The sequence below is a fragment of the Amblyomma mixtum genome, chromosome 2, assembly GCF_055824585.1.
Source record: "Amblyomma mixtum isolate Tamu chromosome 2, ASM5582458v1, whole genome shotgun sequence".
Taxonomy (NCBI): Eukaryota; Metazoa; Arthropoda; class Arachnida; order Ixodida; family Ixodidae; genus Amblyomma; species Amblyomma mixtum.
This window is the reverse complement of record NC_143013.1, coordinates 47,725,115-47,748,713: the sequence shown is the minus strand read 5'-3', so window position 1 is coordinate 47,748,713 and position 23,599 is coordinate 47,725,115. Positions and strand designations below refer to the sequence as shown.

General features: G+C 51.0%; 1 protein-coding gene across 1 annotated transcript in view; it reads right to left on the bottom strand.

Moving 5' to 3' along the window:
• mRpL2 (mitochondrial ribosomal protein L2) overlaps nt 1-23,599 on the bottom strand; it is a 118,355-nt gene that overhangs the window by 45,369 nt on the left and 49,387 nt on the right. The window contains exons 15-18 of the mRNA XM_089571514.1: nt 20,168-20,367; nt 15,683-15,857; nt 6,735-6,831; nt 5,212-5,337 (exon numbers count right to left, since the gene is read on the bottom strand). Coding sequence (XP_089427640.1) covers nt 5,212-5,337; nt 6,735-6,831; nt 15,683-15,857; nt 20,168-20,367 — 598 coding nt within the window. The remainder of the gene's footprint in view (nt 1-5,211; nt 5,338-6,734; nt 6,832-15,682; nt 15,858-20,167; nt 20,368-23,599) is intronic.

The following is a 23,599-nucleotide window of genomic DNA, read 5'->3' as shown; positions in this document are numbered from 1 at the left end:
CGGAGCAGGGTGGCTAGTGCTCTGTCGACGTCACAATGGGAGGAAGGGTACATTCGGCGTTGTTCTCTGTAGAGGTCGGTAATTTCAGCGTATGTATGGGGAGTCTCCGCCAGGGCGTCCGGGGAGGAGGGCGAGTCGGCCGCGCGGTTCGTAAAACCTCGGGCTAAGCGGTCGACTCCCGCGTTCCCGGAGTTCCAAGCATGAACACGAACCCACACTAGGCTGATCTGTTGCGGAGGGACGCAGGCTTTCAGGATGCGTGCCGCGGCACGGCAAACGGAGGTGGAGTAATTGCGGGTGGCGTTGTTGGAGTCGCTAACGACTGTGCGGGTGGCAGGGTGAGCGATGGCCACTGCTATCGCAACTTTTTCTGCAGCAGTGGGAGACGAAACTCGCGTCGTGGCTGCGTTGAGTAGGCTAGAACGAGGAGCGGCAGCACATGCTATATAGGTGTTGGTATTGTATTTGGCGGCGTGTACATAGACTGCATGCGTGTCATCCATGTACCTTGTGTCTAGCGCTTAGGCTTTAAGGCGCCGGCGTGTGTCATGTCGTCCAGGTAACATATTCTTTGGCAGGGCCTTGATCACCAGGCGACTGTAGATACCTGTGGGAAGGGGCGTTGTGTAGTGAAAGTCGTCCATAGGGTTCATATGTAACTTGTTGAGGATATGTAAACTATGAACGGTAAGTGAAAGGCAGTGGATTTGAGCTGTCTTGTGGGCCTCGTTCAACTCTGTAAGAATGTTATGCACGCCAAGTTGAAGGATGCGTTGTGAACTGGCATATGAGGGCAGCCGTAGGGCTGCGTCGAAGGCCGCACGGATGACACTGCCTACCGCTTCTATGTCTTTCTTTCTAAGGTGGTAGTAGGGGCAGATGTAGATGATGCGGCTAATGAGGAAGGCTTGGGTTAGGCGACAGATGTCAGCTTCTTGGATGCCTCTATGGCGAGCAGAGATGTGTCGAATGAGACCAGTGATCTGTGTCGCAGTGGTACGGAGTTAATGGTTTCCAAGTTATGCGTGTTGTTTTGCACCAGCATGCCGATTACTCGGATGGTGGAGTTAAGTTTTTCGTAAACGTCGGATGGATACTTTTGGCTGATGAGATTCCCATCGCGAGCGACGAATAACGACGGCACGTTGGTCGACGATCGTACACCGGTTAGCAGTAAGAAGAGCACTTCGCATCTTCGTCCACTCGTCCGGCGACACGTTGCCGGTTGGGGCAGCAACTCCAATTTCTTAACACACAAAACTGCTTTATTAAAAACGGGAACAAAATAAAAGCAGTAAGGGTAAAAGGCAGTTTAAAAGGCCTTGCAAACGGAGCTGACGCAATTCCCTGGGCTCCCAAATTTCGTAGCGTCAGCTATTCGCCTAGCAAAAAGGTACAGCCCTTGTTCCAAATGCAGAACACAGGTATTTTGTGTTCCAGTGGAACAGTCCTTCTTTTTGTTCTTCCCCAGTAAATACGGAGCATGCAGTGCATTGAATAGTGTAAACAGTCCTCAGAATGTTTATTCTGAGTGTTCTCGCTGTGCGCGAAACAATAATGATCAAGAATGTCGCCGCGTCTTCCCCCTTCGATGCTTCGAGCCGTAATCTGGCTGAAACGAAAGCAAGGCAGGAAGAGCCACAGTGACAGTGACGCTCGAAGTGGTCGGTGCCGACTTCATGATGGGGCGAGAGCTGCTGTGGTGCTTTGTTCCTAGAAGCTCCTCTGTAGCTGAGTGGAATGTGGTTCTAGCAAGAACAGTAGTGAGGGATGCGGCGTTGAAACGGTGTAATGCTCGCGTGCCTTTCAGAGGCATAGCCGTTCCAAACCTAAGCTCGGCTTTTTTTTTTTCTGGAACAGCGATTTCTGTCACCCGGAGGACCTGAATATCTTTTGTTAGTTTCTGCTGATGTGATAGCTCACAGGCTGTCATGATGCGGCAATTGTAAGAACTTTGAAGGCTTGCTATTGATGCTGAAGGCTTCACTGTTACTCCAACGCTGTCGCAAGCGTTGTTGCCATGAGAGGTCGCAAAAAAATCCCGCCGAGCTGAACACGAAAAAAAAAAACAACAACCTGACTTCACTGTAAGGACAAAACGGCTGTGTTTGCAATGAGAGCTGTGTCCTTCATAGGCAAATAACTGTCGTTAAAAAATTTCGGTGCCCGGGAACTTACGTCGGTTCCAGCTGACAGGTGGGCAGAGCGAGAGACGTCTGAGGCTGTTCCCAACGCCCGCCATGTGATGCGGTTCTCGCATACCACTGCTCGCGAAACACAACGCAGGATTATGACCGGCGCCGTGTTCCGCAGTGCATTGACAGTACGGGGCAACTATAGCCGGCGGTGCGGCTCTCAACCTGAAAAAAGTTTTCTCATCTGAAACAAAAAGTGTGAAAAAAATCGCTGAGCAAAACAATGCATGGAGGAAGGAAAGAACTGAGGAAAGGCCGTCACATCTTTTGAAGCCGGACGTCAAGGCACCCCCCTCCTCCCACCCCTTCCACTTGGCGGCCGTCTCGCGTGCTTGCGCATGCGCAGCGGACGACCTATTGGCTGCGCCATAGGCCAAAGACTCCCAGTAGTCTTTGCGAAAGCACGTGACCTCCAGCACACTTTTTGGCGTGCAGTTCGCATAGCGAGGGCCTCTCCTGAGATTTATTATTGCGAAAGGAATACTACTCCCAAGTACGGCCTTTCGCGTAGCGGGGGCCACTTGGCACGTTTGACATTTAGAATGACTCCTGACGTCATATCATGCCTAGTGACGTCACAGCGTGACGCCATACCAGGAGCGAGAGACTGGCTACCAACTCGGCTCGTCGGGTAACGGCGGCCGCTTGGCACGGCTCGCTGCGCTCCTCCCGCTAGAGGCGCTAGTGACGTTATGGCGTGACGTCATACCAGGAGCGAGAGACGGGGCTACCAACTCGGCTCCTCGGGTAACGGCGGCCGCTTGGCACGGCTCGCTGCGCTCCTCCCGCTAGAGGCGCTAGTGACGTTATGGCGTGACGTCATACCAGGAGCGAGAGACGGGGCTACCAACTCGGCTCCTCGGGTAACGGCGGCCGCTTGGCACGGCTCGCTGCGCTCCTCCCGCTAGAGGCGCTAGTGACGTTATGGCGTGACGTCATACCAGGAGCGAGAGACGGGGCTACCAACTCGGCTCCTCGGGTAACGGCGGCCGCTTGGCACGGCTCGCTGCGCTCCTCCCGCTAGAGGCGCTAGTGACGTTATGGCGTGACGTCATACCAGGAGCGAGAGACGGGGCTACCAACTCGGCTCCTCGGGTAACGGCGGCCGCTTGGCACGGCTCGCTGCGCTCCTCCCGCTAGAGGCGCTAGTGACGTTATGGCGTGACGTCATACCAGGAGCGAGAGACGGGGCTACCAACTCCTCGGGTAACGGCGGCCGCTTGGCACGGCTCGCTGCGCTAGAGGGTGTTGGCTCTTCCCACTAGAGGCGCTAGTGACGTTATGGCGTGACGTCATACCAGGAGCGAGAGACGGGGCTACCAACTCGGCTCGTCGGGTAACGGCGACCGCTTGGCACGGCGCGCCGCGCTCTTCCCAGTAGAGGCTCTGCATATGCAGTATAAAACACCTGCTTTCGCTACCTACCAGGTTTAACCAAAGCTAAGCCCCCGCCATTTTTTTTCCTCCATGCTACAAATGAAAAGAGCTATCAATCGGGCCCCATTTCATATTTTTGCTAGGAATACCTGTCTATGAGATTTATGCTCGAAAAAGCGGCAAAACGCACTTTTTAAACTCTTTTACATTTCTGACATGTAGTCTGTTGTATTATTCCTGTTAAACTTTTAAAAAAAAATTGCATTTCTTTACATTTTTTAAATGTATTCTGTTCTACTATTCCAGTTAAACTTTTTAAAAACATGATGCATGTTATAGAGAGCCACTGAAAAGTTTTATATTGCTCATGAATGTCGCTTAACGATTTTTCAAAATAGCGAAAACGATATGTTTTGTGCTAAAGTAATGAACTTAGCACAAAAACTATGTATTGAAAATTTCTTGCCCTGCGATACAAAGGCATAATGAGTATGAGTTATGTGTAAAAAGGTTCCAGTATAGCATTGAAACATTTGAGTGTTTATAAATTTTTTAATGAGATCAACTTTTACACTCGTATGAAAAATTGAAATAACTGTCACATGACCGGGAATTTTTTTCCGCAAATTTAAGGGCAATTACTTATGACGGTTCAGTAAAGAGCCACAAATTTTATGGAAGGTGTTGGAAGGCGTCGAGCTCGAACTCTGGTGTGTTTGTTATGGAATGAGCCATTCGCTATCAGTAAGTATACACATGCTCGCACAACGCGAAGACCAACAAAAGCCACAGGAGATTTTTTAAAGCGGACCAAAATTTTTTTTGTTGTGCTTGTGGTGTGAGGAGGGAGTGAAAGAAGAACGAAAGAAAGAGGTGCCATAGCGGAGGGCTTCGGAATAATTTAAAACACCTGGGGCTATAGAACGTGCACTGACATCGCATAGCACACGGGGGCCTTTTGCGTTCCGTCTCCATCAAAATGCGGCCGCCGCGTCCGGGTTCGAACCCAGGAACTTCGGCTCAGTAGCCGAGCGCCTTAGCCACTGAGCCAGCGCTTCGGCCGTTGATAGCCACATCAGTTTCTAGAGTTTTGAAAGCGCGATTATCTTCTGTTTTGTGGCGCAACAGAATTCGTCTATTTCGACTAGTTACGTGCACTGGAGGGGTTGCTCCTCGAAAGCGCATGCATTTTGACACGATGCAGTCAAAATTTGTTGAGTCACAGCGGCAAGAGTAATATCGTTTTCGAAATTCTAAAAACTAATATGGCTATTACTAACGGTCGGCTAAAAATCGCTAATTGCAATCAGGTGCCTATCGGTAATAGTTAAAAAGTTAACTATTAGAATTTAGTCAATTACTCTACTAGTTACCATGATTCCTCGGCATTTTGTCGTCCGCGAAAACCGATATAACTGTGCCTCAAAAAGCTTCCCTTTGACTCAAAAACCATACTTTAAAAAATTAGTAATAGGCTTCCCTGAAACACCTGGTGTATTACAAAACGCACACGAAGTTGCGCCATAGTGGTCGCTGGAATCACTTCCTGTGGCCTCCCCTCAGTACCAAGCTTGTTTTGCCACCGAGGCCTTTTCGTTCGCTGCTGGTCCCACGGCACAGCCAAGAGCAGCTTACGTACCCCGGAGGCCCAGGTGGCTGTTATGCTGTCCATCCAGCGGCCGCGGAGTCGCACGAAAGGCCGCTCCGAGACGGGGTTGTACACGTCGGTCTGGACGCAGTGCTTCTGGCTCCCGGGCACCGGCGGCTGCGGCCACACCCATCTTCAGTAAGAGCGCTCTCAACGCGGCTTCCGAACACAGGACGGAGGAGTGCCTCCCTGAGCACGATACGGCAGGTGTCTGCGCATGCACTTTCGCCGGCACACAGAAACGTTACCCTATACCGTTGCACCTGCCGTTGGGGAGCCAACCAGTTTGTAGAACGTTGTAGCTTGCTTCTGACTGCGCGTGGCACACCTGTAACAGTGGCCGGCTCAACGTATACCGTCATCGGACGCGAGCATGTAAGCGAACAATCGGGATTACGGCGAATGCGCGATGAGCCGGCTCACACCATATGCAACCGCAAGTGCCGTCACAATCATCGCCGCATAAGACCAGCTCTCGCACCCAAAGATCGAAGAATTTTGAACTGTTAACTATTGGAGAAAACAATCACCACCAAATAGCTTCGATGTTATTACAGTGGGTGCTAGACTTAATATACGAAACAAGTGATAACACATCGGGACATTCACAGCATCAATGGGGAACTTTCTTTTACATTTGCAGCCATGAAATAGTCTCAAAAAGCAATAATTTCATCTTGATTAAAAGGAGGGTGGTTAAACAACCGCTCAGTAGTAAGCGGGTGCAACTTTGGCTGACTCGTTAATTCACATTACTGGTGCAGATGTGCTCCATCGGCGTAGCCAAGATTTCATCACATGGTATATTTCAACAATTTTAAGAGCATGCCTGATGTCGGGGTCTCGCTCTCATATTCCACACTTTCTTCAATTCTTTATGGGCATGCAAGTTTTCAGAAAGCAGTGCCTCATGCACAGACAGCATCGCGGCTTCGCGGGCACTCCCACTTGTGAAATCGCCGGCCACCGAAAAGCGCGGAGCAATTATTCGCAAGGACATCGCTATGCCATGGGTGGCCTTCCAAAAGTCGTCAGCGTTTAGGGATATATGTATACTTTCTGGCTCACTATATACATGGAGGGATTCGCGTTGTTAATTATGTCTCGGCTACGTCAGTTGCTCACCAAGACGGAGACTTGTGCACCTGTGGGATCTCGATCGGGACCCTGGGTTTTCTTCTCAATGTCTATATCTTCGCCACGGTTCACTATAACGATGTTGTATAATTTTGGTTTGGTTTGGGTTAGTTGAACGAACGTGCAGAAACCGGACGTTGCACCCTTTGGATATGAAAACATCTGCGAGACCACGCTAAGCTGGCCGAGCGTTCTCATATCAGATAAAGACCATCAGCAGTTAGGCTTAGCCGCGGTCGCGTGGCCTGGAAAGCTCCTTCATGAATGTCCATTCGCGTGCGTCTTTCAGCTGATGTTTGCCCCTCTGAGGGCCTTGCGTGGCGCTTGGAAGGACCCAAGAGGAGGCCCAACCCACGCATGCGCAGAAAAAGCCTTACCTTCGCCATAAATTTCATTCTGGCACGGTAACCAGTCTCGTGGCATGTGACGTTCACGATGCCACAAAACTCGAACCACGGTTTGCTGGCGACGTTCCTGCAGCAAGGATGCTGGTGTGAGAAGACGGTAAAGGAAACGGCTGTCTGAAAGGGAAAATGCTTGGGTTCGCTCGGTTGCGGTTCTCGTAAAAAGAAAATTGCAAAATGCTGTATTAAAGCTAATGGTCAATTCTTCTGATATATAGCGAAACCTTTCTTTCAAACTGTTTCCATCTATCGCATCGAACAATTAAGACTGCCATGGAAAACGAATGGCGAACTCTTCTGACGATAGAAAAAAAGTTAGACTGCCGTCGGGAGATCAGTGGACATATTGATTGTTGGAGAAATTTTGTATCATATAAAAAAAAATGGTGCTCATCAACGGTTCCCCGTTCAAAAATGCGTTTTTCCAAAATTGTTGGGTATGGTATCCTCATATATATGCGCATTGTACAGTTCGCACAGAGGCTGGGAACTGCAAAATGGATCCGCCTTCCGAGTATGCGCTCGAGAGAATATTTTCTCTGCTCCATCACCGGCGGGCGGACAGCGATTTGCACCTTAAACCGGCGAGTTGGTTCATAATGTTCGTCGCCTTTATACAATTCGCCCTGCAGTGAAGCATGCTTTAGAAATAGCTTTGATTACAGATTTTTGTTTATTACTAGGGCACACGATGCTATGGAATGAAAGACTAGTCACGTGGGGACAAATGCACAGCACATAGCCGTGAGGCGTAGTAAACTAAAAAAAAATTCGTAAAAAATAGGAGGCACTTAAGCTTTACGGGTATGACACGATAGCGTGAACAGCTCGCTTGAGCAGTTTCTCTTCACACGCAGTCACTGTTCGTCGCTCACATTCATACATTTATCACAATTATCACGGCAGTTTCCATATTCTTTTCTTTCAACTCTTCCACAGTGCAGTTTATGCACCTAATTAGTGTCCCACTAAATAGCACGTCTCCAGTTCACTTCACTCCTCATTGCTAAGCTCCAAATTAAAGGTGCACTGAAGAGGAATCTGAACTTGTCTTTTTGCCGCGGGAACTCGATCTACACGTTCCGAGCTTTCTTAGAAACTGCGACTTATTGCCCTGTGTGGCCAATTTCCCTAATTAAATCGAATTAACGTCCGGTTCCCGCCCTTTTTTTTTGAATTCTGCCTCGTACGGTGGGCGGAGTCGACCAACGCGTGGAGTGCCTTTCACCCAGTCCCGTGGCGGCTTGCCGCTCAGCCATCGGCGGAGTAATACGTAGTAGTCCGTAGTAGCAAATAGTCCGCGCGTATTTTTATTTCTGCGGGCTTTTTTGCGGCTATATTATCTGCGAATGAAACTATTTATTCATGGAAAGCTAAAATACCAAATAAAGCGAAAGCAAAGCCCCCACGGAGCTGGCTGAAAGGAACTTCAGGCGTTGGTCGACTCCGCCCATCGTACGAGGCAGAATTAAAAAAAAAAAGGGCGGGAGCCGGACGTTAATTCGATTTAATTAGAAAAATCGGCCATACAGGGCAATAAGTTGCAGTTTCTAAGAATGCTAGGAACGTGTAGATCGAGTTCCCGCGGCAAAAAGACAAGTTCAGAATCCTCTTCAGTGCACCTTTAAGCTAATGCCACACACACACATCACACGCCTTGTATCTGAGCCAAGTCAACGAAGGATCGTGGCTTCAAATCCCGACTCAAATTTATGGAAATTTTCACCACGCAGAATCAGCAACTCTATAAAGTTAAGTCCTTTGAGATATGCACCGACCTTTAATTCAGAGGACGCGTCCTCTTTTCAATTATTTTCATTCTAGACATTCACGCGTCACGTCTCGCGTGACGTGGATTTCTCGTTACAATGCCGCCGGAACGACGCCTTACGATTTTTTAGGCGGCGGCACGTTACTACGAGTATAAAAAGTGTCCGGTGAACAAATAAATAAAGCACAGAATGTCATATCTGCAAAAGAGGTCCCATATCTACGCATACGTGGCAAAATTACTTTTGAAAAGTAATTAAATTACTTTTCTAAAAAATCGTGCGCAAAAAGCGCACAGAAGCATTACTGAGCACACATATGTGGCAGCGTGCTCTTCTTTTCGTGTCTGTCTCTGAGGCATCTGTACTTCGTCGTGTCAGCCTGTTCCCGTTTCACGAATCAGTTTAGCGTTTCCACTCGTGCTTGCAGCACAGCACAGACACACACAGACATAGACAACAGCAGCAATACTGAGCGCACAGATGCGGCAGCGTGCCCTTCTTTTCGTGTCTATCTCTGAAGCATCTGCATTTCGTTATGCGGTGCGCCGTCGAACTACACACCTACGCACCTCCCCAAACCCGAGAGGCCCGCCGGACGGCTCCGCTTTTTGGCAACAACGCGGCATTCCAAGGTGTTGGCTCCTCGCTGTCGGCTAACCGTCGGTCCCACTGTACCTCATTTACTGTATTTATTTTATATCCGTCGGACGACCGGCCCCGTGGAAGCGTAATGAACCATAAAAATTAACGAACGGAACACCCCTCTGGTTGCCCGGTCTGCTAAGATGCCACTGTGCCTTGCGTGCAACGAAATAAAATCGCTTTCGGAGGTGCTAATCTTCCTCGCTCCGACAGATTTGGTGACCCGGACGTGATTCCGTTGGATGGCAAACGTCACAGGTCTACGACGACGTGAAAGTCCCGGCCCTCCAGGAAGTGGCGAAAATGCTTTATGGCGAGTAACACCGCGACGAGTTCTCGACCGAAGGTTATGCATTTAGCCTCAGGCGGCTTCTACTTTTGTGAGAAAAAAACGAGAGTCTGCCAACCTGAGACGTGCTGCTCGAGAAGTGTGCCGACTGCAATGATCGATGCATCGGTAATAGGTGAGTCCGCGAGTGCCTTCTTGGCAGCAGTGAACGCGGTTGCAGCGTCTTCAGGCCGCTCAATTTGCGCAGCCGCATATGTTTTTTTATTGCGAAAGCAATACTGCTCGCAGTTTGAGCCCTTCAGCGTCGTCCCGGTGGTGTAACCACGTTTGACCTTTAGCATGACCTCCGCTGTGACGTCACGCCAGACGGAGAGAGACAAAGCCCCAACTCGTATCGTCGCGGTCGTCCCAGCGTATCCACGGTGCGCCGAGCAGAAGCTGCGCGCTGCTGCCGCGAGGAGGCGCTCGCTATGATGACGTCACGCCAGACGGAGATATATCGGGCTCCGACCCGGCTTGGCGAAGCGCGGCTACGGCCGCTTATCTGTTTTTTCAGCCAGCGTCCGCTTCGGCGGACGCGGTTGTTGCTGCTCCGCGCGTCTTTTCGATCCTTTTTCTCTTTCCTCTGATCTTTTAACTCTCCTCTATCTGCACGTGGCAGCGGTGGTGGCTCGGCTGGAGCCAGTTAGCAGGCCCGTGCAATTTCCTTTTCATTCTTCTCTCAGTCGCAACAACAAAAACGTCGCAGTCGTCCCGGCGTAACCACGCTGTGCGTTTCAGCCAGGCCATGTCGTCCGACATGCACAAGGCAAGGCTGCAACGATTCGCTCAAGCTAGGAAACATCCGTTGCTTTCGCAATTTCCGGGCTTAACCAAGCTGAGCCTCTGCCGATTTTTTTATTGCGAAAGGAATACTACGCTCGTGAACGGCCTTTCGCGTAGCGGAGGCCGGTAGCCCCGTTTGACCTTTAGAATGACCTCTGACGTCATACCAGGGTGAGAGATGGGCTACCAAGTCTAGTCGTCGCGCAGCTGCGGCCGGTAGCCACGCGTGACCTGTAGACGCGGCGCGCCGCGTTCCTTCCGTTAGAGCCGCTGCGCACGCTTTCGCAACCTACCAGGCTTAACCAAAGCTAAGCCCCCGCCAATTTTTTGTAGCTGAAAGATGGGACAGAGGTTTCAGGAAATTGGCACACTTCGGGAGTAAGTGGCGATGAAAGTTCAGAAGGCCCAAGAATTCTCTGAATCTTTCAAGTGAAGCTGGTACGGGAGGGCGGGGATGGAAAATCCTTAATTGCCTTGACATTGGTGTCATGAGACCTGATACCTTGTGGAGTGACAAGGTGGCTTATAAACTCTATTGCAGCTACCTCAAAGAGGCACTTTTTCGGGTTGATTACGAGGCCGTAATCATCAAGCCGGAGGACGAGTGAGCGCAAGTGAGCTTCATCCTCAGAACCCCAGGAGCCTGCGACGAGGAGATCATTGAGGTAAGCGAACACGAAGTGGGTATCTAGCATGACCTCGTTGACAGTTCACTGAAAATTCTGTGCAGCGCTGCGCGCTCCAAAAGGCACCCTTATGTACTCAAAGAGGCCGAGTGGCGCGGTAGGTGCTCCTTCGGAATATCAGTGGGCTCCACAGGAATTTCGTGGCAAGCTTTCACAAAGTGAATCTTAGAGAATATCGTGCAGCCGGCCAGATTTTGATGCACCTGCACTGCACGCGATATCCCCCAACCGAGCTTTATCTCCAAGTTTTCTGCGGATCTCTGCCACATCCGTGGGCCGGAAAATGCTGCTGCTGATACGCGCTCCCGTGTCGGTGCCTTGGCGTCCCAAACAACAGTGGACATGAAGGAGCTAGCAGTCAGTGACCAAGAGCTGCATAGTTCCTCATCTACGACTTTCGCTGATTGTCCGCTGCCGTTTTTCTCCGCGTTCATTAATTACGTGCGTGGCGGTTCAATTTAGATAGAGGCGAGTTTCTAGAGGCCGGTGTACTGTACGATGTCAGTGGACGTTAATGAGCCCCAGTCGGTCGAAATTCTCGGAGCTCCTCACTACGGCGTCCCTCGTATAGCCTGAGTCGCTTTGGTACATTAAACCACCGCAAACCACGAATTTCAAACATGTCTATACGAGGTCTGTTAGAAAAGTATCCGACTTTATTTTTTTTTGCGAACACCTGATGGATATGAAACAAGCGCGCTTACAGCAGCCGACCTAGAACCCTAGTGCGCATGCACGAATTTTTTCCCGCCTGCCGATAGTGTCAGTCGCTGGGAAGCAGCGTTTGAGTGAGGCAGTGCGCAGTGCTCTCGTCGGTTTTTTATTGCAAGGAAAATGGTGGAGCGAGAGACGCAGCGCTACTACCTCAAATTTTGCCAGAAACTTGGCGATAGCCAAGTGGAAACCATTCGGAATGTTCAGACGGCTTTCAGTGATGATGCTATGAGCAGCACACAGATTAAGCAGTGGTGCAACTGGTTTAAAGACGGCCGCACATCTGTGGAGAGAGAGCCACGCTCCGGTCGGCCATCAACATGCCGAAATGGCCACGTAATTGCCGAAGTGAACGCTGTGGTGATGCGGGACTGTTGTGTGACTATCCGAGAAATTGCGGAAGAGGTGGACATCAGCAATTTTTCTGCACATTCCATTATCACCGAAGATTTGGCCATGGAGAGAGTTGCGGCGAAATTCGTGCCGAAGCTGCTGACGGTGGAGAAAAAGCAGCTTCGTGTTGAAGTCTCACAGGAGATGCTGGATTCCACAAACAGTTACCCTGACTTCACCGACGCCGTAATCACTAGTGACGAGTCTTGGGTGTACGGGTACGACCCGGAAACCAAATCCCAGTCGTCACACAGGACGCATTCCACGTCACCAAGACCAAAGAAGGCCCGCCAAGTGCGCGGCAATGTCAATGTGATGCTGACTGCTTTTTTGACTCCCTCTGTGTGGCACACCACGAGTACGCACCCCACAGGATCAAAGAATGACTAAAGAGTTCTACAGGGATGTCCTCCATCGCCTACGTGGTGCTCTGCGGCGCAAGAGACCGGAATTGAGGTCAGCAAGAAATTGGCGCATCCCTCGCGGCATTGCTCCTGCACATTCCTGGCATTTGATTCAGACTTTTCTGGAGAAAAACCATACTCCTGGAGTTCAACAGGCTCCTTACTCTCCTGATATGTCCCCCTACGACTTCTGGCTGTTTCCTAAAATCAAGAGGTAATTGAAAGGAGCGCGATTTCAGAAAAGAAAGGACATTATGGCTGCTATGACAGCAGAGCTAAATTCCATTCCGAAAAGGGCCTTTTCGGAATACTTCCAACAATGGCAGCACCGCTGGGAGAAGTGTGTGGAGTCCCAAGGAGACTACTTTGAAGGTGATTAGGTTTCCAACGCTCCAGTTATGCCAGTTTTTTTTTCTTCGGCCAAAGGTCGGATACTTTTCTAACAGACCTCGTATATACACGCATAGTATGGAAGCAGATCACTTGCATAACACCGCGAAGCGGTTTGATAATATTATCTTTAACGCATCCGTGCAACCCAGTGCCAATTTCAGTAAACTTTTATAACGAGGCTCTCGGTACACGTACCAGCTGCCATACATTGCCGTGCGTGCAAATGCTGGACAACTTACTCAACTGGAAACATAGCGTTGCCAAGAGCAGGTGTCAATTTTGCAGTGCTTTGCTGGGTCCTTCGTTTTAGGGTTTTATTTTTCTTTTCGAAATGCGACGAAAAAGTCAGGATAGAATTTTTGAGCTCAGACGCGTGTACAAGTCGCGTTATTCAGCAAAAAGTTTCACAATTCCGTGAATTTTGTTTAAAACGGGCAGTTTCGGAATAGTGTTTGTCTCCTCCCAAACTGTGTCCCTGATGGGTGGACTGCCAAAATGTATTGGCTTCTCCCAAAACACACAATGGTGAACCAGAGGAGGGAGAGCCAGCGCTGTCCTGTAAGATCAGCAAAATGACCGGTCCTATAACCCATCTCAGTAATTCCTTGCAGACCTACCAATGGTGCGATGAGTGCACAGGCGAAGTTCCCACGCTTCAGAATGTAGTGTTCGTATAAAATAGGGATATGGCCTAACGTGGTTTAAAATGCGCATGCGCCAAACGCTATTTCATATCGAGACTTAGCGTACGCTCGCGTTACGGGTGCAATTTCTCGAGTTTAGCGTGCACGACTCTTGTACGTCCAAACATCGCTTCCCAAATGGCGACCTCCTTCGAAGCAGGACCCCTCGCCTATTCGTCGTTGTTACTGTCGTTTTCAGCACGCTGTCTGGCCGCAAATGGGCCACTATTCCACGAGACGAAGGCGTTCGCTTCGTCTCATCACGCCTATACCAAAAAGATATGACCGATAAATTCGCTTTATATTTTATTTAGAGTGACGATTCTTCATCTTCTAGCCCTAAGAGGGGTGTCGGTTTGTTGACGTAAATGATTCCCGTTCTAACAATCGCATGGTACCACTAGGTTGAGCTTCTCCTTGCGTCTCCGTTTGCATACGCTGAACTAAAAATACGAACGTGACAGATGGCGTAACATCCTGCAAAAAGCTTGCGTTTAGTATACGTAAGCGCGAATGCTTTATGCTGAGGAGGTCTCGACCTTCCATAGCGCTGCAAGGAACTTCTGAGATAGAGCATAGATCGCCGCAGGGACCCTGGCCCCCGCCCACCTCCCTTCGTAGTTCGCTTTATTTGGGGCGATCTTTTACAGCGAAACACATGTCACGATACACTTGACCCAAAATCCGGCGAGCGAAGCGGATTCGGCTGCTTTTAACGCCGACCAGGGCGGAAAGCGACGCGGCGAGGCCGATCGGTCCAGGCCGATTTCCGCCGCCGGAAAAATTCCGTGGCGACAAACATGGCGGCGCCCTTCGAAGGCGCACCCCTCGCTTCGGGCTGAATTCTCGCTGTTACTGCCTTTTTCAGTGCGTTCACTGGCCATAAATGGGACACCAGTTTTTCGCTTCGTCTCACCTCGCCTATAAGAAAACGTATAAGCGAAAAATTTGCTTTACTTTTTATTTAGAGTGACGATTCTGCCGCTTCTAGGCTTAAGACGAGAGTCCGTTTATTGACAGTAATGGTTCACGTCCTGATAACCAGATGGCGCCACTAGGCTGAGTTTATCGTTGCATTTCTACTAGCACACGGTGCACTAAGGGTGGGAATGCGCCTGCATTTAGCGTGTGTAAGCATGCATACGCTTATGGTACGTTGACAGCGTCGATTTATGCTGTTTTCTCACCATATCTGTGTACGCCGGGAGCGGCGACGTGGTGTGCAAAAGCGAGAAACAACAGCGGCCCGGCGGTCCCACCTCGCCCGTGCGTCAACAGATGAGAACAGGTCCTAATTTTTCCGGCGAGCGAATCCGCTTCGCTCGACGGATTTTTAGGCAAGTGTGTGCACGCCCTTAGAGCGCAGCACATAGGCGCTCCTCCCTGCAATCCGCGTCGTAGTCGTCGGCGTAACCGGTTGTCCAAATTGGAGGGCGAAAAGCCACTTGAAAGATGGCTGCCATGGGAAGACACGCCACCTGTCAGCGGAGCGTGTGAAGGGCTGCGCTCAAATTTCCCATTACCGACTACCGCAATCGTCTGTCGTTTTTTTTTTGTGCGGAATATCAAAAATGGCATGCCTGTTGCTCATTGTTCCATTACGTATACGAAAACCGCAGATTGCGTTGAAAGAGAGTTCAGGAAATACGCTTCCTTTCTTTCATCAGCTATTGCAGTTATTTCGTCGCGTGCATCACCATATCATGCGCAGCCGTGTCCGTGCCTTTGTTTGTGCACGGCTGAAATGCTCATACAACACCAGGACGACCACTTTAGGCGCACAGTAGCCTTTGAGCAGGGCGTCGATTAGAATAAGACGTCTGCCGAATGCTGGTGTTTTTTCCTCTCTGCTCTAAAACAAACTGTTTAAACTTATCTCCAGATTAGGACGCGTCTTGAACAACGCTCGTTAAAAGAGGCTAAAATCACCAGTTAACTGAAAACATCCCTGTGGAATAAGCACAATTCGATATACGCCAATTTTCGCGCGATGCAGAGGCAAACTGCGTGGCGCATTTTCGGTTAGAAATCGAGTTTTAAGAAATTCCTTCGCGGTGCACCAGCCGCGTCAAAAAACTACACGCCAGATATCGCCGGGGAAGTGCCGTCCGAGCTCTCACCGTACGCATCCGGCGGGCAGCTCCAGGTTGTACTCTTCGGCGTACTGGCTCAAATAGAGGCCGACCTTTCCGTGCAGGCGCAGCTGTAGATACGAGCCCACGCAGAAGGCCTCTGGCTGGAGCTGCGCCGACGCCCGGATGCCGCTGGACGCACTCTCGGCGTACAGGCACGTCTCTGTGAGGGTTTATCGAGAAGCACTGGAACTGTGGCGCTGTCGGGTTGTGTGCGTCCATCACAAGTGCTTCGTCTTGAGCCGAGTGAGGAAGGTGGGGGCGCTACATGACATTTGCGTGGGCGGCGCATAAAACAGCTGACGCGAAACCTCATTCACGGCGTGACAGCCAAACGAGCCGCGTCCAGAAGCCTGGAGATATTTTAGAGCAACGCGAGAGCCGGCACGTTGCTGTCTGATCACGGCGCGGCGACATGAGCTCTGGCATAGTAGGACGAAGGGCGCCGCCATATTGGACACCTTTCAGCGCGCAGAAAAGGAAAGAGTTGGAGAGCTCATGGCTCTGCTCACGCCTGGTGCACACAGCTATGGTGGAGCCTAGGGAGCGCACGTTGGTCCCGCAGGTGGCCCGGGCACTAGCGGCTATGGCTGTAATAATGATTGCTGCTTTCTCCACTACCCCCCCCCCCCCCCCCCCCCCCCCCCCCCATATATCAGTATTTAAGACTAGCCCGCCGGGACTGCCCTTCGTCACCTAAAGGCAGTACCACAAAGCAGCGTTTCTTCGGCGTCAGCGTTCCGGCTACTGGCGTGGCCGGAGGAGAAATTCCGGCGCTGGGAAGGTGTTTGTCTGTATTATTCAAATACCTTCCAAGCGCCGGAATTCCGCCTCCAGCGACGCCAGTAGCCAAGACGCTGACGCGACCTTGTGGTTCGCCTCTTGGCCTTGTGGTTCAGCCTTGAGACACTGTAGACAAAGAGGAGGAACTGCACAGACCAACACTCTGAGCAACCAGTGAAGACCACATGCAATAGATCCGGAGTCATTTGACTCGCAGTGCAAATTCTGCGTGGAGAAGGCGGACCTATATCGAATGGTATGGGTCTGTCAACGAAATCAGGCTATCAGTGCCAATAACCAGCCAATACACGACGGGTGGCAGGAAGCTCTCTCCAGCTCGAACGAAATGAGTAAAAAAGAACCCATCGAAAGAGGCCGGGCCTACGCCAGTGGGGTTCCGGACTGAGAAGTCCAACCGCCACTATAACCTTTTAATGAGCTTTTCGTTTAGAAAGGGAGGATCGAGGGAGTTTGCTAGAAATAGCATAGGGCCACCCTATCGCTTTGGGGCATAAGGAAATAGCGGGACACTACCGCGCATGCACAGAACGCTAACGGTCCTTAGGTGTTTGGGTGAGCGGGCGACGCTAACGCTAAATGGGCGAAATAGCGTGCGCCAAACGCCGCTGCTTTACGTTCGGTCAACATGGCGGCGCCCGTCGAAGCGGGACCTCTCGCTTCATCACCGATTCGTGGCTCACGCTCATGGCAAATTAATGGCGTACGAAGCTTTTGCTTTGTCTGGGGTTGCCTGAACCACAAAATTTCAACGATAAAACACACCCAATTTTCAGATTGCTTCCGTGTTTACAGAGCTGGTAGGCTTAGCGAGTACGCGTCGATTGACGTCAGAAAGCGCGGGAAGTTGGAACTACAGATCTTTACAAACAAGTTTGCAATTTTGGTCCCAAGAACGGGTCGCGTATGAACGGGTCACAAGAATTGGCATTCCGGTAAAACACTTTCCTTATTTACGCAGTATATTATATTAGCGCGGACGTAAGCAAAACTGAAACTAATTACATTTGTGAGAGTTCCTTTGCGGGTTCCGCCAGAGATGGCGCTGCACGTGGCAAACAATAAAACAAAGTGAAAAGCATTTCTTGTCACGGTTGTTTCAGTTATTCTATGCGAATTTAATGCTGCAGAAAAGAAACCAGATATACGAAACAAAATACTTTCATTTGAGCATTTTAATTTTTTTAGCATTTCTCTTTTGGCCTCAATGGTGCTGCAGTCAACGAATCCAAGCCTAGCGTCACTGCGTAGAGGAGACCCTATTCTAAATGTCAGCGGTGTGTCCGTATCGTTGGGGCGCGCTATTTTTTGGGGGCTCCCTACTTTAAAATTCTCTAATATTAAGGGAGGGAAAAGTAGGGAACTATTAGGTACAGGGTCCGTCAAAAGTTCCAAGGCCACAGGGTTTGCTTTTGAGCAGCATAGTCTGGCTGTTGAGATACCCTCGAAGCTCAAAATATCTGCAGAGAATAGAAGAAGGATCGTTCTACCATCTGAGAACCTCGATAGCTATATCGGAATCTTAAGTGCCAAGATATACCGATGAAAAGCGGACCATGTGGCCTGGGAACTTTTGACGGACCCTGTACATGGGGCGACGTCTCGGGTGGTCGAGCCATGCTCTGCACTGCTTTGTAGAGGCCACTTAGCATATTTGAAAGTATCTTCCCAGATGCCGTTCGCTCCGGCTCTGGTCAGCGCATGAAATACCTCGCCATGGGTGGGAAAACCATGCTTGGCGACGAGGTTGTCGCGTCCCTTACGGAACTCTGAACAATGCCAAACTAGGTGGTGCAGGTCAGCACGGCAGACAGAGCCGTACTTCCATCGTACTTCCATCGTTTTGCCCTCCTTCCTTCGCCTTCTTGTCCATGCGGCGCAGCTGTGGGGGATGTTCTTCATTACCTGCGTGCCTGTCCTCTCACCGCAGACATAGCAGCAGGGCTTCCCGGGTATCCGCATTTTCTTTCCCCTCATGACTTCCCCTCGTTGTTAGGTTCCCCTCGGTCTCGTGCGTTGCTTATTCGCGTTGCTGTTCGCGTTTCTTCCCTTCTTTCACCTGTCTCTCGTCTTTATTCCCGCCCGGATGGCTCGTAGACCTCCCTGCCATTTCTGTACCTCCCCATGTCTCATGTGGTCGGGGGCACCATATGGCCAATATTGGTGGGCCGTGGCCCTGCCCCTGCCTCACGGGCATGTGGATGGCATGTGGACCTTGATATTTACTGGCTTTGCGTGCACACGCAGTCTTTGTTTTGTTTGGTTTTCGTTTTTCATGTTTATTTTTTTTGCCATTCCTTTTCTTTAGCTGTTATATTTTTCATGTTTTAATTGTTTTTTTTAACTTTTCGCTCGTTCTATTTCTTTGCTTTTTTTACATGCCTTTTTGTCATTTACTTGATCCTCTTTTCTATTTCCCTTTTTTATGCACCACTTCTGCTTTCTTAAGCCCAGTATCTCCTGTTTGTTCGTTTTTTTTTTCTCCTCGCTTTCTTTTCCTGTCTCTTCTTCCTTCTTACAGATCCCCGCACCTTCCCTCCTCCTGGCCGCCTGCGAGCCTGTCTGAAGAATCTGGGCACGCTGGACCCATCCCTGTTTCATGTTCATTTCGTCCTTCTTAATCCTTCAGGGGCGTCTTGCCTTAAAAATCACTTTTCTCCGCCCATCATTTGTGCCTCTTTTTTTTTTCCTCTCTTGTAATTGGTTTTTCTTAAATTTTCTCTTGGGCGTTGGCCCCTTTTCTTTTATGTTTAATCGGATCGCCTGCGATAACCTTTGGTTGGGTGCGGGCTTCCTCTCCAATTTTTGTTTATTTTATTTCATTTCTTGAGAGTTTACAATAAAAGGGCACTTCATCACGTCTACTTTGCCTCCATTATGCCAGCGAGTACTTGTAAACCATTTACGGACGATGTTTGGTGTGTAGCCGGCATCGGCGAAGACCTCATTAATGAAGGTCTGCTCATGCCGTGTGAGAGCAGTTCAATTAGCAAGGCAACCCGATGGTGCAACGGCCTTAAGTCGAGCACGGCCTTTCTCTTTGGCACGTTAACACAGCCAAGTTTAAACCATGGCAACTGTGAAATGCCTAGACCTCACAACTCAAGCGCGAGCAAATTTACTGACCTCAACCACAACTATTCGGGCTGTAGCCGACTGCATATCTAGAGGTCGACCTCGTGAGGTCGGTACTCCATGAACACCGCTGTCAGAGCCCGTGAGGACCCCGAGGGCAAACAGACATATAAACAATTTAAGAAATTAACACCCTGATGTTGTAACTGTGCATAAACGCACTGGTATTTAAACGAGTAAATTTGCAGTTGCGTACCGTGGTTCAGTGCTCCGCAATCTTGTACCAAGTTTTCACTCGTAAACTCTTATGTCACTTGGCAAAGTCACTTCATAGTTCAGGAGGAAAACGGCGCAAAAAAACGTGGACAGAAGAGAGACAAAGACGACAGGACCACGTTTTTTTGCGCCGTTTTCCTCCTGAATCATGAACCAACTAGCCCAAGCTAGAGTTCTTCACTTTATAGCCTTGCTTATACGATAGCATATGAGCTGCAAGTGAACGGGTACAGTACAGAAAGGCCTGTGGTTGTCAATCGGCATAGGATATGTGTTACGCCGCGCATCCAGAAGGCCACTGCGCCTGCGGACGCTCCTTACGCGGCGGGCAGACGGACACTTGCTCGGCCACGTAGCGCAGGTCTCCGCAGCGCAGTTGCCAGGAGCACCGGTGCGTCTCCCCCAGCACCGGATTCAGAGGCTTGGTGGCGTCGTCGCTCCGCTTGACGTAGTAGAGGCCCGCCAGGTACCAGCGCAGAACGCGAAGCATCCGCTCAGACGCACGCGTGGACGCGCCGATCCTGCACTGACGCCAACGGAAATGGTCGGTGCTGCTGCCGCCGGCGACACAGCACTGTCGCCCTTGCTGCGCCGGCTGTAGTTCGACCGGTAAGGGCGCTGTGGTGGCAAAGTGCTTTGCCATAGGGGAAGTTTCCTAAGCATGTCGACCTAAATGTGCCGAGAACGGGAGCTGCATGCATTGGATATTTGATAGGCATGTCCAGACCATCGGGGCCCTCAAAGCAATTTACAAGACGCGTGCCGCTGATCACTCCTCTGACAGGAGAAAAAGGCTGGCCGTCGTCCCGCCACGTTACCCCGCGGGCGAACATATAGGGGACGGTTTTCTCCTCGCAGAGCCGCATTTGCTCAACAGTTCAGCAACGTCTACAGTGCTCTGCCACAATGACGCAGGATGAAGCAACCCGTCTGGGCCACCCGAATTTGATGATGATGATAATGATGAATTTTTATGCCACAAGGCATTTTTGCCTGCACAACGTGGGCTCGAAAGGCCCATTTCCCCAGTAGTTCTCCCCAGGTAAGCTGAGCACCAGGCCAGGTGAGAGCTTGTGTCGATTTTATCACCGGTGGGGACCCGGCGGCAGCACTGGGGATCGAACCCTGCACCTTCCTCATGCGAGGCGCATGCTCAAAGCACTAGCCCACCATCCTAATCTCGCGTAGTGCACCACCTCGTCATGCAATAGGAGAGGGGGTGCATTCAGCAAACTGGCCGCGGTATTAATGTATGTTTGAATGAGGACAAGAACTGCTGAAGACCGCGGCTTATTCCCATCCTGCCACACGTTGCGCAATCTGAAGGTGCAAGATGCTTAAAAAAGCGTTAGAGGGCACCGCGGATACCGCATTGGAGTAATGCGAAAGCACAGACGCCTCCTCGCCGCCCTCTTTGCCTCTGTGTCGATTGTGACGTCGCGTCTGACAATCGCATCACATAATTTTATGGCAGGTGCTGGCATCGACGTGACCTTGGTTGCTTGGGTTGGGTTGTGACTCAGGGTACTCTTCCCGAGCAGCCTCTCACGATTAAATGAGCTGACACGGTGGGCAGGCTGCTTACCTGCCACAAAATCGGCTTGAGAGAAACGAACAGACAAACGCACAACGGCTGAAATGCGTGTGATGGCCACTATAACTGCTAGCGCACCATAAATGGCATGCGTACTGCCACTACGCAGAGATGAATAGAGCCGCCGCGGTGGCTCAGTGGTTATGGTGCTCGGCTGCTGACCCGAGAGACGCGGGGTCGATCCCGACCGCGGTGGTCGAATTTCGATGGAGGCGAAATTCTTGAGGTCCGTGTACTGTGCGATGTCAGTGCACGTTAATAAAACCCAGGTGGTCGAAATTTCTGGAGCCCTTCACTACGGCGTCCCTTATAGCCTGAGTCGCTTTGGGACGTTAAACCCCAGAAACCAAACCAAACTACGCAGAGATGATCACAAAGGTCAAGCTAAGAGGGCGAGCCAGCCGTATACAGCGTTTATCGCTGCTACAAGCAGTGATAAGGTTCCTGCTTGGGACAGTGATGTGTTCCCTGGTGAGCCCTTATGCCCCCAAGACACTAGCATTTCCTTCCAGTGATACGGTTCAACATTGTCGCCACTCGCAGGTATACCACACACTCTCGCGAAACAGTGGGCTGTGGGCCAACTGGTTTACCTTTCGTTCTCTTTACCCGAGTTTTTGGCAGCTTTATTTGTAAACGTACTGCCATGCACGGGTAATAGGGGAGTGGGAACCTAGGATTACACTTGAAAAGGGGCCAGAATAACGTAGTGCGGCATGGACGACCGGCAGAGCAACGCTGAAGATGCGCAACAATACGCCGACGGATATGGGACCATAGTAACGTAGTGCTACATGGATGACAGGCAGAGCAACGCTGAAGAGTCGCAGCAATACGCCGACGGAGGTAGATGGGGCCAGAGTAACGTAGTGCGACATGGACGACCGGCAGAGCAACGCTGAAGATGCGCAGCAATACGCCGACGGAGGTAGATGAGGCCAGAGTAACGTAGTGCGGCATGGACGACCGGCAGAGCAACGCTGAAGATGCGCAGCAATACGCCGACGGAGGTAGATGGGGCCAGAGTAACGTAGTGCGACATGAACGACCGGCAGAGCAACGCTGAAGATGCGCAGCAATACGCCGACGGAGGTAGATGGGGCCAGAGTAACGTAGTGCGACATGAACGACCGGCAGAGCAACGCTGAAGATGCGCAGCAATACGCCGACGGAGGTAGATGGGGCCAGAGTAACGTAGTGCGACATGGACGACCGGCAGAGCAACGCTGAAGATGCGCAGCAATACGCCGACGGAGGTAGATGGGGCCAGAGTAACGTAGTGCGACATGGACGACCGGCAGAGCAACGCTGAAGATGCGCAGCAATACGCCGACGGAGGTAGATGGGGCCAGAGTAACGTAGTGCGACATGAACGACCGGCAGAGCAACGCTGAAGATGCGCAACAATACGCCGACGGAGGTAGATGGGGCCAGAGTAACGTAGTGCGACATGGACGACCGGCAGAGCAACGCTGAAGATGCGCAGCAATACGCCGACGGAGGTAGATGGGGCCAGAGTAACGTAGTGCGACATGAACGACCGGCAGAGCAACGCTGAAGATGCGCAAGAATACGCCGACGGAGGTAGATGGGGCCAGAGTAACGTAGTGCGACATGGACGACCGGCAGAACAACGCTGAAGATGCGCAACAATACGCCGACGGGGGTAGATGGGGCCAGAGTAACGTAGTGCGACATGGACGACCTGCAGAGCAACGCTGAAGATGCGCAACAATACGCCGACGGGGGTAGATGGGGCCAGAGTAACGTAGTGCGACATGGACGACCGGCAGAGCAACGCTGAAGATGCGCAACAATACGCCGACGGGGGTAGATGGGGCCAGAGTAACGTAGTGCGACATGGACGACCGGCAGAGCAACGCTGAAGATGCGCAACAATACGCCGACGGGGGTAGATGGGGCCAGAGTAACGTAGTGCGACATGGACGACCTGCAGAGCAACGCTGAAGATGCGCAGCAATACGCCGACGGAGGTAGATGGGGCCAGAGTAACGTAGTGCGACATGGACGACCGGCAGAGCAACGCTGAAGATGCGCAGCAATACGCCGACGGAGGTAGATGGGGCCAGAGTAACGTAGTGCGACATGAACGACCGGCAGAGCAACGCTGAAGATGCGCAAGAATACGCCGACGGAGG